At 38.5% G+C, this 15,813-nt stretch overlaps 1 protein-coding gene across 1 annotated transcript; it reads right to left on the minus strand.

The window, feature by feature from the left end:
- Window positions 1-9,557: 9,557 nt before the first annotated feature.
- On the minus strand, window positions 9,558-15,425 carry LOC124290990 (protein Wnt-4-like; the record flags this gene model as incomplete). Its single annotated transcript, XM_046727852.1, has 3 exons — window positions 9,558-11,164; window positions 12,115-12,383; window positions 15,149-15,425. Coding segments are annotated over 3 exons (1,008 nt in total), but the record flags the coding sequence as incomplete, so codon positions are not given.
- Between the last annotated feature and the right edge of the window lie 388 nt (window positions 15,426-15,813).

Consider the following 15,813-nt stretch of genomic DNA (forward strand, 5'->3'; position numbering starts at 1 on the left):
AGGAGTTTAGAAAACTTAAGGCTGGATATGATTTATAGAGGAACTGTGGCTGTCTGTAAGGAGACAATTAGAACTGAGCTGCATGCAATGGGTTGGCAGAAAAGTCGAGGAATTCCATCACCGATCATGAAACCTGAACAAAAGGAGCGAAGGTTGAACTGGTGCTTACAGCATAGAAATTTTAACTGGGACAATGTGATTTTCTCAGATGAAAGTCCTGTGTGGCTGTTTCCTAATACCCTGAAATTCTGGACCAAACAAACTGAAAAACCTTTGTATCAGCGCCCAAAGTACAGTCCGAAATTTAACGTGTGGGGTGGCATATCTGTGTTAGGGGAAACGCCCCTCTGTGTATTTGAAGGGAATATGAACAGTGAGCGGTACACAGATATTCTCGAGGGACATTTACTTCCATCTGCTCACGTGTTCTATGGAAATTTTTGGACTTTCCAGTAGGACAACGACCCAAAACATCGTTCAAAGCATTCACAGGCCTGGTTTCGGACCCAAAATATGGGATTATTAGATTGGCCAATCTATAGCCCTGACCTAAATTCAATAGAAAATGTTTGGGGACTTATGAAGGAAAGTGTCAATAAGAAAAATCTGACAAATATTGCTGAAATGAAAGAAGAGGTGGTCCGGTATTGGGACAGCATGGACCACGACTTTCTAACTTCTTTGATCAGTAGTATGCCCCGGCGCATTGAAGCCTGCAATGCTGCCCATGGTGACTTGACAAAATACTAACTATTCAACTGTCTTTGAATCTGGAGTTATGTTCTGCTAATATTCACATTTAATACGTGACTAATGAGTGAAAAAAAAATTACAATCTTAAATTCTCAATAATTTCTGGTTGTATATCATCAACCAAGAATATCTGTGGTCATGTGAATAGAGCGACAGAGAAACGTCAGCCGTTCGATCAAGAGGCGTGTCTTACGAATGACGTCAAAAGATGTTACTTTTTGTTACCCTGCCTGGAGTGAGGCATAGATGGTATACAACAACGACTGGTCAGTTGGGTGTCAGTATATTTTGTCTGAATAGGACATAAATGTTCAACATGGTAACACTTTGAGTCATCGGCAGTATTAAACTGGCAACAACTGGCATAGCGAGTACATGTAGGCACTCACCACCCTTCTTTCTTTACTTCATTAATATATCTCCTGTCCTGTAGTTACCTTGTTTATTAAAACGAAATGTAGGTAGACGACGTTCCATGTCAAGAAAGCAACGCTTCTGACAGTCAATGATATAAATCATACAAAAGATCTTATATGTTTGGTATATGCAACATCCATATCTTCATCACTGAACCTCATAGGTCATACAAGTTCTGATTCAACTGGCAGTATTAGTGTGCAAAGTGATCAGATGATCGTCGTTACAATGTATCTTGTTGGTGGAGTGTTTGAAGAAAAGTCAGAAATTGACACTGTAATGGGAAGAATATGTATGATCCAATGTGGAATCCCATTAATCCAAAAACCTTGTATGCCCGGATGATCAATGGTGAACGAAATTTTGTTTGTATTTATAGTATTGTATTTATCTATTTAACTCCAGCTTTTTTTAAACTGAAATTAATCTGAAACATTATTAAACATTATGGTTAGTAGTATTGTACATCATTGACAGGAAGATTCCAGAAATTATATGTACCCAAGTAATGAATCGAATCAGGAACGGAAGGCTATATGAGACCCCCTCACTTACCACAAAAGGTTTTCACATAAGTTGAAGAAGTAGAAGTGAAAACAGCAGCAACAACAGTCCCAATAGTATCAGTACTAGCAGTAGTAATAGTATTAGCAGTATCGACAGTAGAATTAGTAACACAAGCAGGAGTAAGTGTAATTAGTAGGAGGAAGAGGAGTAGAAGCAGACGTAGCAGAAGTAGTGGTAGTAGCCGCAGCAGCAGCAGCAACAGAAGTAGTAGTAGTAATAGCAGTAGTATTACTACTAGTAGTAGTAGTAATAGTAGTAGTAGAAGTAGTAGCAATAGTAGTAGCAATAGTAGTAGTAGTAGTAATAGTAGTAGTAATAGTAGTAGTAATAGCAGTAGTAGTAGCAGTAATTCTTGGAGGAGTAGCAGGAGTAACAGTATCCCTGGCAGGTGTACAGCTATGGTACCGATGGTACCAATGGCAGGAGAAATAACAGTAGCACTGGTCACCCAGTCTATGAACCATATCCTTTCCCTTCCGCCCAGCCCTTACCGTCACGCGAAATAAGGCAACTGTAGACTGTTGACAGGTTCAGAGTCTCAAATGCAGATGTCTTAATTCTCAGAATGTCCCATCTTACCGGGGTTTCTTTAAAATATAAATGTAGTTTTTTATTTATTTGAACAGAATAAGCGCCAAGAGTAGTAGTAGTAGTAGTAGTAGTAGTAGTAGTAGTAGTAGTAGTAGTAGTAGTAGTAGTAGTAGTAGTAGTAGTAGTAGTAGTAGTAGTAGTAGTGATGGTAGCAGCAGCAGAAACAGGAATCGTCAGAAGTAAGAACAGTTGCAGTAGAAGTAAGATTAGTAGCGGTAGAAGTACTATTGATACTTGTACTGCGGTAAGTGTCGTTAGTTTTCTGTTAGTTTTGGTAATTTTTTCATCGCAGCACTACGCAATATTCAAGCTGTATTACGGCAGTCTGTAAGTAAACGAGTCTGAACCAGATAATCAAATGATGAGCAAAGATCTGCACAATGGGGTCAACCAAATTAGCGAGCTTGACCACGTGATCCCTAGACTAATGCTTAAGGCCTGTTCGATTATTGCGAAACTGGTTTTGGTTTCTGAAACTGGTTTCTCTTGTTATAAACGAGTGTCCAGTTTCGGATACATGGTTTCAAAGTGAAACTAGTTTCTAGTTTTATAAACGAGTGGATGGTTTCACCATCCGGTTTCAAAATGGATACCACAAAATGTCTCAGCTACTATATATGTGGAAGGAATTGGATGACAGCATTGCCGAAGGTAATATTGTTTGTCATTTTATCAGGGAATGAACAAATAATAAAGAGATGAGATGCTTTTAGAGGTAAATATTTGCGTATATGTCATTATACTGTAACAAGCAACTATATGTATACAAGTTACATAAAATAGTCATGTTCAATAGACTGGGGTTTTAAATAATATTTTCCTTGTTCTCAGTTGATTTTTAGCATTGTTTTGGTTACAGAAACTGCTGCTCTATTTTGCCACCAAGATCAGCTGAACTTCGTTTCCGCCATATTTGTTGTGAGGGAACGCGAAACCGAACCTGCGAAACCTGCCTCGGAGATGGTTTCGAAGTTTCAGAACCCAGTTTTAGGTTTCGAGATAATCGAGTGCATGGCTTTCCAGAAACCAAAACCGGTTTAGCATAATCGAATAGGCCCTTAGTCTCTGAATATATATAATTTTGATAGTAACAAACAAGCCCATTTAAATTGAAAAGGAGCCCCAGGGAGACCAGGGATTCAGACCTGAGGAAATCTAGACTTGCTTTATTTAGGGCTTTAGCACTGCAGAGAGGGAAATTAATGTGGTTCAGGGACTGTGAGACAGACTACGTGATCCCGTAAAAGGGTTCTTACCATAACCGGTATTTGCTGGCTACTCTAACCCGAAAAAGAAGGAAACGTTTAGTACCAGGTAGTTCTGGAAAAAACGTAAGGTACAAAACAGCATCAGCGATAATATGCGTCCAGAATGCGGCATTTCCAAATAACGGGGTCCGCATTACCGAGGTTTCATTATCGAACCAGGCAGTATTTGAACATGGATAGATGACCCAAGGCATTATTAAAAATGGCATATGAACATGATACTTGGGTAATCAGACCTACACATTCTTTGTAAAGTCACAGATAATATTACACATTAAAGAACCCAATCACACTTTCATATTTACGCTGACTTCCGCTAATGATAAATAACACGAGAGGGACCTCACCATGAGACAGATTTCCTCCCCCAATTACTGGCGTGTCTCTCTGTGTAAAAACCTATCCAAGAAACATTCCCACCTTCTTGATAGCACGTGCCTCGGTGCCATTGGCACCGTCACCACAAAGGTCACGACCTCCCTAGTCACGCCCTCTTCAGGGCAGTCGTGGTGTGACAGCATAGCTGAGGATTATCTCCCTTCTTTGTCTTCTTCCGAGTGATTTTTCTTTCTAATGACCTCACATATTACTGTCCCTCTGAATGCATTTCTCTTTACAAATATCACGTTTACTGATCTAAATAATTGCGGGGATATTAACTAGAAGGTTATCTAGTTAAACCCATCTCATCAACCTTAGTCGGCTAGAATAGCAAAGTATGCTTTCATCTTTTAATTGCTTCCACAGCTAATACAGAGACGCATTTTAGCCTTGCTTGAACAAATATCTTCTTTCTGGATGAGGAATCGCCCCTTAAGACATTACTCCTGTACATCAAAGAGTGCAATATGCAAAACTGAAGAGAAAACTATCAATTAGGCTAATTCATAATACGGAGACGATGCAGTTTGAGACGTACGAGGGTCGAATTACGCTCTATGTTTATCCTTCACGTCCCTTGAGAATAACAATTTGGGTGAATTAGACATCGTTATGCCGCGCAAAGATATCCACTTCACAAATCTTTTAATGCTGTTTTATGTTTAAATTTATAGCTGATAATTACGCCTCCAAAACTCAACGCCGTGCTATCTCAGAATGTAGTTGTGTAATACGTGTATTTACGAATTACATAAACTAATGTCACTAGTCCTGCGATGATGAATGCTTACCAGAGTATACTGTCTGATGTTTGGAATAAAGACTCGGTCTTCCAGACATTTATCATAGATGAATGTCTATCACTTTTATAGACTGGTGAACCACGTTGACATTTAATACAGATTTACATTTAAGAGCATGTGCAATGATCACAACCAATTGTCAACTACACAGGTAAAGTGGCATAATTTGAGTTTGTTTTCTCTCCAAGCACGTTTCTCTGAAGCAGCTGTTCTGGTCCATCGCTTTTTCTATGATTTCGGACACGCCTATAGCTCGTTCCGGACAAGCTGGACAATACATCTTAGAGAGAAATGCCGTTTCTTTGAGAGTGGCATTAGGCATATGTGAGAAATGTGAGTGAGGACGTTTTTACAGTTGGTTACTTGGGCTTTAACAATATTCCAGCAGTTTTGTATCACCGCGGGGGACACCAGAAATGGGCTTCACACATTGTGCTCAAAAGGGGAATCAAACCCGGGCGTTCGGTGTGACGAGCGAACGCCTTAACCACTTGGCTACCACTATGCTCCTTGAGGGTAAGGGCAATACAAAGATACGGCAGCTTCTTGATGATTTGGACAACAGAGACATTTGATAATAATGAATGGGCCTTTGTTATAAAGTAAATACATCAAGCTGCTAATTCAAAAAACGTAATTAAAATAAAAGCGCCAATAACATTTCTAAAATATTCCGCAATCCGACTATATCAGAAGGATGTACCTGTGGGTCACTACCAAATAGCGATGATACGAGGTATCTAAGAAAGGTTGAACATATCCCACCCACCGGTTGCACCCGGCATAAACACATGCAAAGGCAAGCCAATGGTCCATCTAAAAATACATAGAACATATGGTGCAAGTCAAAATAGATAATTGCATTCGGACATTATATTTATGTGCTATTTATGTCACTGATGCGTGAAATGTTTTAGTGCAAACCTTTGATATAACACGGGTGCTTGAGCATTAAAAACGTTAATTGCAGTATAACACGAATTGTAGTGAATCAGGACTGTTTTAACCATGTAAAGGGTTTGGGGCATAATACGTTTGAGGCGATTATTTGAGTATAATGTCATTGTTTACAGCTTCCATTATGTTTAGTTGTGTAATACGTGTATTTACGAATATCATATATATTAGTCCCTCTTTTCTTAATACACCTTACTATTTTTATCATATGTTTGATTTTCATTTGAAAATATATTAAGTTAATGAATGATATTAAATCCAATAACATGAACTGCTATCGCTTAGTCATAATTCCAAGAATTCTTCGAAATTTATTATTTTAATAACATTAAATTTGATTGAAGACAAAATCGCAAAGAAGAATCCGAGTAGGCAACTGTTATTATTAGATATCTTATCTGTGAAATGCACGTGGTTCAAAATTCATATCTTACCCAAGTATTCATATTTTACCCATTCACATTTTAGAAATTGTTGTAGGCATGAGTGGTGCTTAAACTGACATAATTTGATAACAGTTCTCTCAAATTTAACAACAGTTCTTTCAATTTTCAATAAAATATAAACGTACTCGGTGTGTTTTCTGTAGCCCCTCTGTTTTTATAGCGCCATAATGTTATAAGTAAATAGCTGAAGTACATATTTTACCAATTTTAAATTTCTTGTGCAACAATATCCCTGAGTGTTGGGTCATGATTTATTACAACACATTATAGACAAGATAAAAAATAACATATACGTCTCAAAAGAAGTTAAGGATCACACGATTCTTTCATATATCATGACATGACATTTTACTAGAGTAATAGGAAACAATCAAGGGTCCTTAGTTCATAAACTTGCATCTGTGCATGTACAACACTCGTGAGTGAGACGAAAATATAACTATAAGCTTAACTCTCTGTGTGAGTGTTTCTCATTTATAGTATCTGATTACCAAGGCGATGAAATTACACAATACATGTATGTCTCTTAGTAATCTTCTATTAAGTCAGTTAATCTTCTATCCGTCTTTCCTATTAATTTCTATTGATTACTTTAAACTTTTAAATGGGTATATGAAGATAGTAGAAAGATCATGCACTGAGACGGTTTTACCCATCTAGTAACGTGTCTTCCTGTTTAAAATAACTTCCTAAAATATTCTCACCGTCGCGTAAACACGTGCTTCGACGCCATGACCTTTCTGGGCCCACCCTCTTTAACCCAGTCATGGTGTTGTGATTAATATGGTGAAAAGAAGAAGGATAATAACATTTTTTAGAGAATTGCTTACGAGCACAAGGAATTCCGATTATATGTCTCCAGTGAATTGTTTTTTTCGTACCTCGATGATGGATTTTAGGCAATGGGGGAGATAACCCGCCATCACGAGATACGAGTAAGTTATTGTATATTTTACTCATATTCTGTATGTGAAATGAAACAAAATAGAGGAGTGTTGAACTATGAATGACGTCGATGTCAGCAAGTTGCTGAAAGTAGTTTATAACGTACAAATACTTGGGCGATGTTGTTTTCTCAAAAACATACTTTCTGGAGTATCATTCCTCTATAATGTAACATCGTGATATATTTCTGTGTCAAACAGATTCATATACGCTACGATGCCGGCTGGTATATCAATTTGGAAAATACTTATAAATAAATAAATAATTATGTTTAGTTATATATAATCATGTTCAACATAAATAACTATGTTGAACTTAAATCGCTTGAAACATCCCAGACTCAAATTGTGTACAAATAATCTCCACACATATAAACATGATTCTGGAAAAATGAATAACGCAATGTATGGAAAGTAAACAACATAACGAATACTTAAGATATTAATGTTTTAATTACAGTATTAAATTGGGAGAAAGCATACTGGTTTTCTCATAATAGTTGCGATATAAGTTAAAAACAAGATTTCTTCATAATAAGTCGTAAGAAAAGTTAAAACAGATTAACTTTAACAACATTGACCAGTTGACAAACTGAATATCCACATAGCTGATGAAACAATGTATCCTTCATTTCCAACAAAATCCATTACAGTATTCAGTATTTAAGTAAACACAATAAAATATGTCCGTACGCATACGTACAATGACAACTTATATTGTTATCTGTAAAAGTGATTCATGTGTTGCGGTAACTGTAGTCACAATAAAATATGCTTGTACTGATACGTACAATGACAAGTTACGCAGTTATCTTTAGAAGTCATTCATTTACAATGTGGCGTTAACTGTAGTAACAGTAAACCTGTGAACAATTAGCTACATGGTACGAATATAACTACTGATAAGCACAATATACACTAAAGTTCCATTCTTGACCAAATTTATACAGTGATTCAGATATGTACAAAATCATGACTTCATTTATCAGGTATGTCCAATCAAAGAAATAAATTCCTAAATCACAACAGTAAGTATGTTTTACCGCTTTTAGCAATAATTCGGCAATATCATTGCAGGCGATGCCCGACATGGGCTTCACGCATTGTTACCATATGAGGAATCAAACCAGGTTTTCGGCGTGACGAGCGAACGCTTAATCCACTGAGCTACTCCACCGCCCCATTAATCATAAAATGAGTGATACATACATGATTGTCCTCTTAGCACTAAGACTTGTGTTCCTCATAACAAATACACAGAATCACTCTGTACATGTAAGATCAGAATGGACATCCCTATTGCCAGGCTTAGGTGAGTGAGGACAATATTTACCTAAACGGTACTAAATGGTGTTAAGCTTAGTTTCCTCTGGACAATATTTAACTAAACGGCACTAAATTGTGTTAAGCTTATATTCCTTTTGACAATAGTTACCTTAACGGTACTAAATTGTGTTAATTAAGCTTGTGTTCCTCTGGACAATGGCTACCTAAACGGTACTCAATGGTGTTAAGCTTATGCTCCTCTTGGCAATGGGTACCTAGAACGGTACTAATGCTTCAATTCCTCTGCACAGTAGTTACCTAAACGATGCTTAATTGTGTTAGGCTTAGAATTCTTACAAAGAGTTATCTTAACGGTAAAACGAGTACATAGCATCGCTATACGCTACTGAAAAATATTTTCAATGTAACAGCCTTTTTCATGAATGCTAACCCTTACATTTGTAAAATGATATCTAGGTCATTCAAAAATACAATCAGCTTTTGGGGGCTCTGTATAAATGTATTAGTGGTTTAGTTCAGGTTTCTGTGACACAAGGTCACTGGATCAGATAACAGACAGCTGTGGCCATCATGTCAATTACGTTAACGTGTTCCAATTCATATAATTTACGAGATCCATGTCATCCAATAGGCTATATCATTGTACCTGCGCATTACAATCGCACTTTGATTTAGTCATTGACCCAGTCATATATACATACATCGTATATTCTTGCTTCTTTTAGTCACGGAACAACACGACATTAAGTTCTACATTCTATTACAATGTACATGATAGTTACATTAAATTATGCATCATTCACAATTATTCAGTAGAGTATGGATGCTTAGTTGTTCATACTTCATCATATTCACAGCCTTCTTGTAATAAGTTGGCTAAACACTGAAAGTGTTAAAAATAAAACGTATAGGAAAAATTATAAATATTTCAATCTTTTGTCTAACATCAAAAAGAATCACAATAACAAATTTGGAAATCCAATGATCGTACACTTTCTATAATATTAAATAGCTAATATATTATAATTGCCATACATTCGTTGTCAGTTAAGTCCAGTGGAGTGTGACGTGAAAGTGTGCAAGGAGACAGCAACATTTAGAAAAGGTACAGGATACAATGCATCCATCCCTTAATTAACATTTAAGGTTTTACAAAAAGAACTCTAACTTTATTTTTCAGTGTTTTTTTCTGTTGTTCAAGTTAAGAAATTAGTACATGTCCAAACTACTGGGAGAGCCTCAACAAGTGGTATCATTGTGCAGCTTTTACAGGTTACATGAGAACTATTATTACATACATATTGATCACTGATGTATTGCATGTATATATAATCTGAAGTATTTACGTCATATATAGATAATCATCAGTTAAAAAATATTCTAATAAACTTGAGAGATTGACTAACTAGTAAAATCATTTTTACTTTTTACTTCGATTAATCCTGTAATACAACATCCAATACACATGGATATACGCCGATTTTCTCAAATATCATCTAATTTCTACTTCGAGGTGTTATGGTGTATAGATAAGAGTGTCAGTAATAGTATCATGTCCATAACGATTTACAGCATGCGGAGAACATAAACTTCGTTATTTCATTTTCGTTCGACAAAGCGACACTTTAGGCATGAACATTCTCTGAACCAGGTTCCACTGCAGTAACTGTGGTGACAGTTGATGATATAAAATATACCGAGCACCAGAATCATCAGCTATTACTTTAACTAAATGCAGCGGAGACTGTTACTTGAGTCATCCTATAGAAACGTGATCAAACTGGCCATCATACATCATGAAGTCTGGGAACCTTCTCGGACCTTTCAGAGGAAGGGACTTGGTGTTATCCTTAGCCATAGTGTCGCTCCACGTAGGATCACCTGGTCAACAGTAACCGAACAATGCCAAGGTGGTCAGAATTGACAGAACCAGGAGATGATGAAGACCAGGAGAGCGATCAAGTCTCCTTCGAAGTGATTAAGGAAAACAAACAACCATCATTTCTGGAAAATGATTCTTGAAAACGTTCTCGTTGCTTGAAATGTCCTAGCTCTGTTCAACTGTTTCGCTGAACTAACAAAATCCACAGCTGTTCGCCAGTTGGCAACTGTGGTCCTCATATTGAAGGTAGATCTACAACTACAATGCAACCATTGGCAACGTCGACATCAGTTACAGTAACGTTTTCCACCGTAACAATCGGGTGTGACCAACAGCAATATCGCTGTCAGTTACAGTAATGCATTTTGACAGTTACAATAAGGTCCAGTGATTTGTAACATCGCTGTCAGTTACAGTAATGCATTTCAACAGTTCGTGTACACTTCTTACATACTACTCTGCAACACCAGTAAAATTTGCAGTCACAATCATCCCTCTCCTCCTTCACCAGTGTATAATACCCGCGCCCACAACACATCAAACTGCAACCATCAAGAGCGATGCTTGTCTTGTTGCACTTTCTGCCTCGAGTTCCTAAAGACCCGGATGTAGGATTAAAGTTACAGAAATCCGGAGACTCTTCTAAATATACAAGATCTCTCTTTGTAGGCCGTTTTTGGTTTTTACTGAGTCGTTTTAATTTCAGTCTGTTTCTGTCCACTCTAACTATACTTGCGCCATCAAAGCGTGCCTTGAGGGCTGAGCCTATTTTTCGAAAAGCCTTCATCTTTCTCCAACAGATTTTAACAGAGCAGGATCCGGAGACGCCATGGCACTTGCAGATAAATTCCATGTTGTCCTTGATGGTCTGGAAAGGAAACAAAATATTTTGAAAGAAGTGTTTACGTGTTGTTGTGATGGACATCACACATTATTATTTAGAAAAAGGGTTCACACATATATGTGACAACTATCCTTGGAAAAAGGGTTCACACATATATGTGAAAACTATCCTTGGAAAAAGGGTTCACACATATATGTGAAAACTATCCTTGGAAAAAGGGTTCACACATATATGTGACAACTATATATCCTTGGAAAAAGGGCTCACACATATATGTGAAAACTGTCCTTGGAAAAGGGTCCACACATATATGTGAAAACTATCCTTGGAAAAAGGGCACACATATATGTGAAAACTATCCTTGCTCGGTGTTTTCAGTTCTACTAAAATGGCTGTGTCAGTGACCTTTGCAAAACTAAAATCCTAAGCAGTTTCGTTGGACGGCCATTTTGTTTACCGGATTGTATACCGGATTATTTTATCTGGAGTCATTATTCTGACCTCATCCTAACAAAATGTACATTATATATTTGGACGTACGTCGTCAAACAGTGATACATGAACATAAAAGCGAAATCCAAACAAAAATGTTGAAGAGAGATTTGGGCCCTGCATCGCCTCACCAAGAGGCCCTCAGCGGCATTAAACCCTACCCAGTCACTCACTCTGTGAAGTCGCCTCTTAACCTAGAGGGGCAGTGGGGTAAAGTGTTCGCTCGTCACGTCGCAGACCCAGGTTCGATTCCCCACATAGGTACACTGTGTGAGGCCCATTTCTGGTGTCCCCCGCCGTGATATTGCTGCAATACTGCTATAAGCGGCGTAAAACTAAACTTAACCTAGCTGAAGAATAAGATGAGAAGGTATTCGCAAACATGTTGAGCGAAACTGTCTTCTCAAACGCGAACGTACGGGTCCAACGGGATCGTTGTCGAGGTGAAGTTTGATCTGACTGGTATTGGGCGTTATTCCTACCTTTCTCCCGGCACCGTTGTTCCAGACGTTCATCAGTCCAAAATCATTCCTTTTCATTTCGTTAGAGTCCACAAACTCCTTCGAGAACCTCTGTCCATATCTGATGTTGTCGGAACATCCTCCCCACTCGAAGTTCCCGTCTGTGACCAGCTGACGGGTTTCCGTGTCACACCCACATTGGTCAAGCTGGCCCCGTGCGCATGCGCGAGTGACGCTGTACATGACCCCGGCCGAAGATATGGCGTAGATGTACGCTGTCTCGCGACTCTCTGAAACAAACATCGCAAAAATGTTAATACATTGCAGAATAATGAATAACTATAAAATCTTCGTGAAACAATGCCTCACGTTGAAACAAGGTGCCACTTTATGACATTTCTAAGAAGGGCGTAAAACCAATCTCTTTAAATCAGCCTACACTCACTAGCATTTGTGACTCTCTCTTTGAAATGTTAGAGTGTTTAAGTTTCTGCATCATTCAAAATCAGAATTAGTTTTCATATTAATCTTTAAGCTCGGTCTCATTACACATGTAACATATTTGGAAATAATTCGGATGCAGTTTATCCTAGAAATTGTAGAGGTCCTAACACAATGGGTCCAGCCCAGTGAAATGATACTAATATCTGTATTGTGCGACTCCATATATACTGTTGCGTTTCACATGTCCTTTCAAGAGGAAAATGTTAAAATCATGAATATGCCCTATTTCCACTTGTGACGAAAATCTATTGTAAAGAGTTAATCAGAAAAAACGCCCCTTGAAGGAAAGTCGAAAAATATTTCACAACGCTGGGCCAATACGAGGAACCCGACCGCGTTGCCAACCATTGCCAACGTTGGACCAACGTCGGAATGCTATCTCGGAACTATAACTGTAAACTGTATTCCAACATTCATCGGGAATGATTAACCTTTCGTCATAATATAAGCTGAAAGGAAAAACACGATTAAAGTCTATTACAAGAAATGGGCAAATGAATCGAGGGAGATATATTTGTGATTGTGAAGACCCCACAACCCTCAGTGCCCATCCTATATCACCCCGCACCTGCACCCGACCACAGGTACAAGAATGTTCACTGTCGCCTCCACATCCAATCACCCTCTTTACATAATTCTCCTCGTGTTTGACCCTTGCTACGGCTTTAACCGCTTGACTTAACTCAAACATGTGCATATTTTCCTTTCCCAGTGAGAATGAACGCTCAACTTAATTCACCTTTCCACCCAACTAACTCGAATGCTAGCATACAGCTGTCCAAACAAACTGTGTTAATAAATCATGTTTGATGTTAAGAGACGCTACGGCTGTCTATCAGAGATAATTAAACTGTCAAAACACCCAGATCAGCCCAACTCGTCTTGTCCACTCCAGCCGATGTTTCTCGAGATGAAAAGCAGTTGTTGGGAAGATAGGTTATAAATGGCTGTTGTAAGCTACTGTTGTGGCGAAAACTGGATCAACATCTTCGGCAGTTCCCAGAGATTTACCTCAAAATGTAAAATACCTTTTGAAATTGATCATTATTTTATTATTTCATATCTTTACTTGTCGTCCATGAGACACAGGGCTTTATCAAGCAACATAGAACTTTATCGGTTCATAAATGCCGTGAATGTGTATTAACAAATTAGGATGAAACGTATCCTGAATACATTTCCATCATAATATATATTGATATATTGTCAAACAGGGCCTATGTTTACGATTTATTTTATTGTGATCATGTGGAATGTACTTATGCTGAAACAAGTTGATGTCCTTAAAGACCAAAAGTAAGTGCATTCACCCCTCCCGCCCCACCCCCGTACATCGTCACTGTCACTGTTCAACAAATCTAATAAAGTGAAAAAATAATCGATTCGATAATTCGATCCTGAGCTGTTGAAAATACCGTTCTTTTTCCTGTTTCATATCACGGTGGAACAAATTGATGTTAACTTAACGAAAAAGTACCAGTCAATTTTCAACTTGACAGCAATAAAGATTATACTTTTGTCGAGAACGGCACTCGATAAATCAATGGAAGTTAAACCCATACTGGCTATTGTCAAGCGCGACCGCCATTCAAACATCTACGCAGAGCGTGCCACATAACACAATTAGCTCTCGGTTTCCAAGTCAAACTTCATCTCATAACGAAGAGCAATGTCAAAACTTGGCACATCGTTGTTAGATATTGACAGGAACGAAAATTGTTTGCGCGACGTTATCGCGACGATCGCAACAACGCGGGGCGAAAGCTTACGTGGTTTCCTCGACGTTCGCAGGAAGCAACACTTCTCCCCGCCCCTTGGCCCGACCCCTTCCCCTTCCTTGGCACTTTTATGTGGGGATACGAGGAGATAAGACAATAGACAGATCCCTTGCCACTCGCCTAGCCTTGATTTCTAAACATGCAGAATAGTGTTATCTTCTGACATTTCTTCTCAGAAGTATGACTTTCAGAGAGCTACGAGAGCACTTTGAATAACAATAAACATTTCTCTTTCTAGTCCTGGAAACTCCGAGTTGAATGGGCAATATATCGTTTCTGTTTCTGTTTTAAATGAATCAATTAACACTTAATGCATATGATGGCCCACAGATAAATGGATCCAAGTAAATACGTTACTCGTATTGTGCCGTGTTGTCACAACACTTACAGAAGATGAGATTGTGCTTTCAAAACGATAACGTTAGAGTGTTTAAAGTGAAATGGGGCATATATCAGTATTATAAGTGGTTGGAATAAACACAAACATGTAATGATGATGAAAATAGTGTAGGGAGTGACTGTGATGGAGCAGGTGGGATTTGTTCACTCACAACAGACATCTGGATGTAGATACAGAGAAAATATGCTGACATGGCATGTGTTGCCTTAACCCACTCTAGTAATTGTCTAAATCGGTACTCCACCAGTTTAAAACTGGTGGAAACGTATATTTGGTAAGGATATTGCTGTGGACGTTTCTATGCAAGGGGGACTACTCTCACCTAACAGGCAGACTAACTTGTGGGGATTTTAACAGTTTTCGGTCAACTTACTTGTGCTCAGAACTTGCCCAAAGACGTTGGTGGTGTTGAAGGTGGAACAGTTCCAACGACGATCTTTAAACTGAAATTGACATTCTTCAATGCCAACATTGGCTCCCTCGTGTATGACGTCAATAAGTTTCTCTTCCTGGTCGCAGAGTTTTTGCTGCTTCGGTGCCAAGAACTGCAGGTTGGCACATCTCTTCCTGACTGGCACCTCTTGTAGTTCCTCAAGCAGGGTCTGGTAAGAACTCGTCATGCCAAGATACCTGGAATACAGAGTTCCACAGTGAAGCCAGCGATACGGTAGGGTTTTTCAGGGCTCTGAGCCTCTATAGAGGTTCACGTTTGCAGGTATGGTTGTAACAATGAGCTCAGTCTGTCATTCAGCTAGATTACGGCGTGTCAACCTAATGAGAAGGTCCGCAGTCAGACAGTTTACTTCTTTGGTGAAATTCAAAATCAACAACCATGGTTAGTTCCGAGTATGTTAAGATAGCTGGAACCATTCACAAATAATAGTCTCTTACATGTTTTGCATGACAGACATAGTCCTTTATAAGAATTACACTTCCTCAACTGTTAATCCTTTTCTTATCTAAATATATTCACCAAACCCCTTGTCTAGAAGTGATTACAGTCCCCTGGCAAAAGCTCCATCGTCCACTGTCGACTCC

The sequence above is a fragment of the Haliotis rubra genome, unplaced genomic scaffold (genome assembly GCF_003918875.1).
Source record: "Haliotis rubra isolate DU_JTF1 unplaced genomic scaffold, ASM391887v1 Scf48, whole genome shotgun sequence".
NCBI lineage: Eukaryota > Metazoa > Mollusca > Gastropoda > Lepetellida > Haliotidae > Haliotis > Haliotis rubra.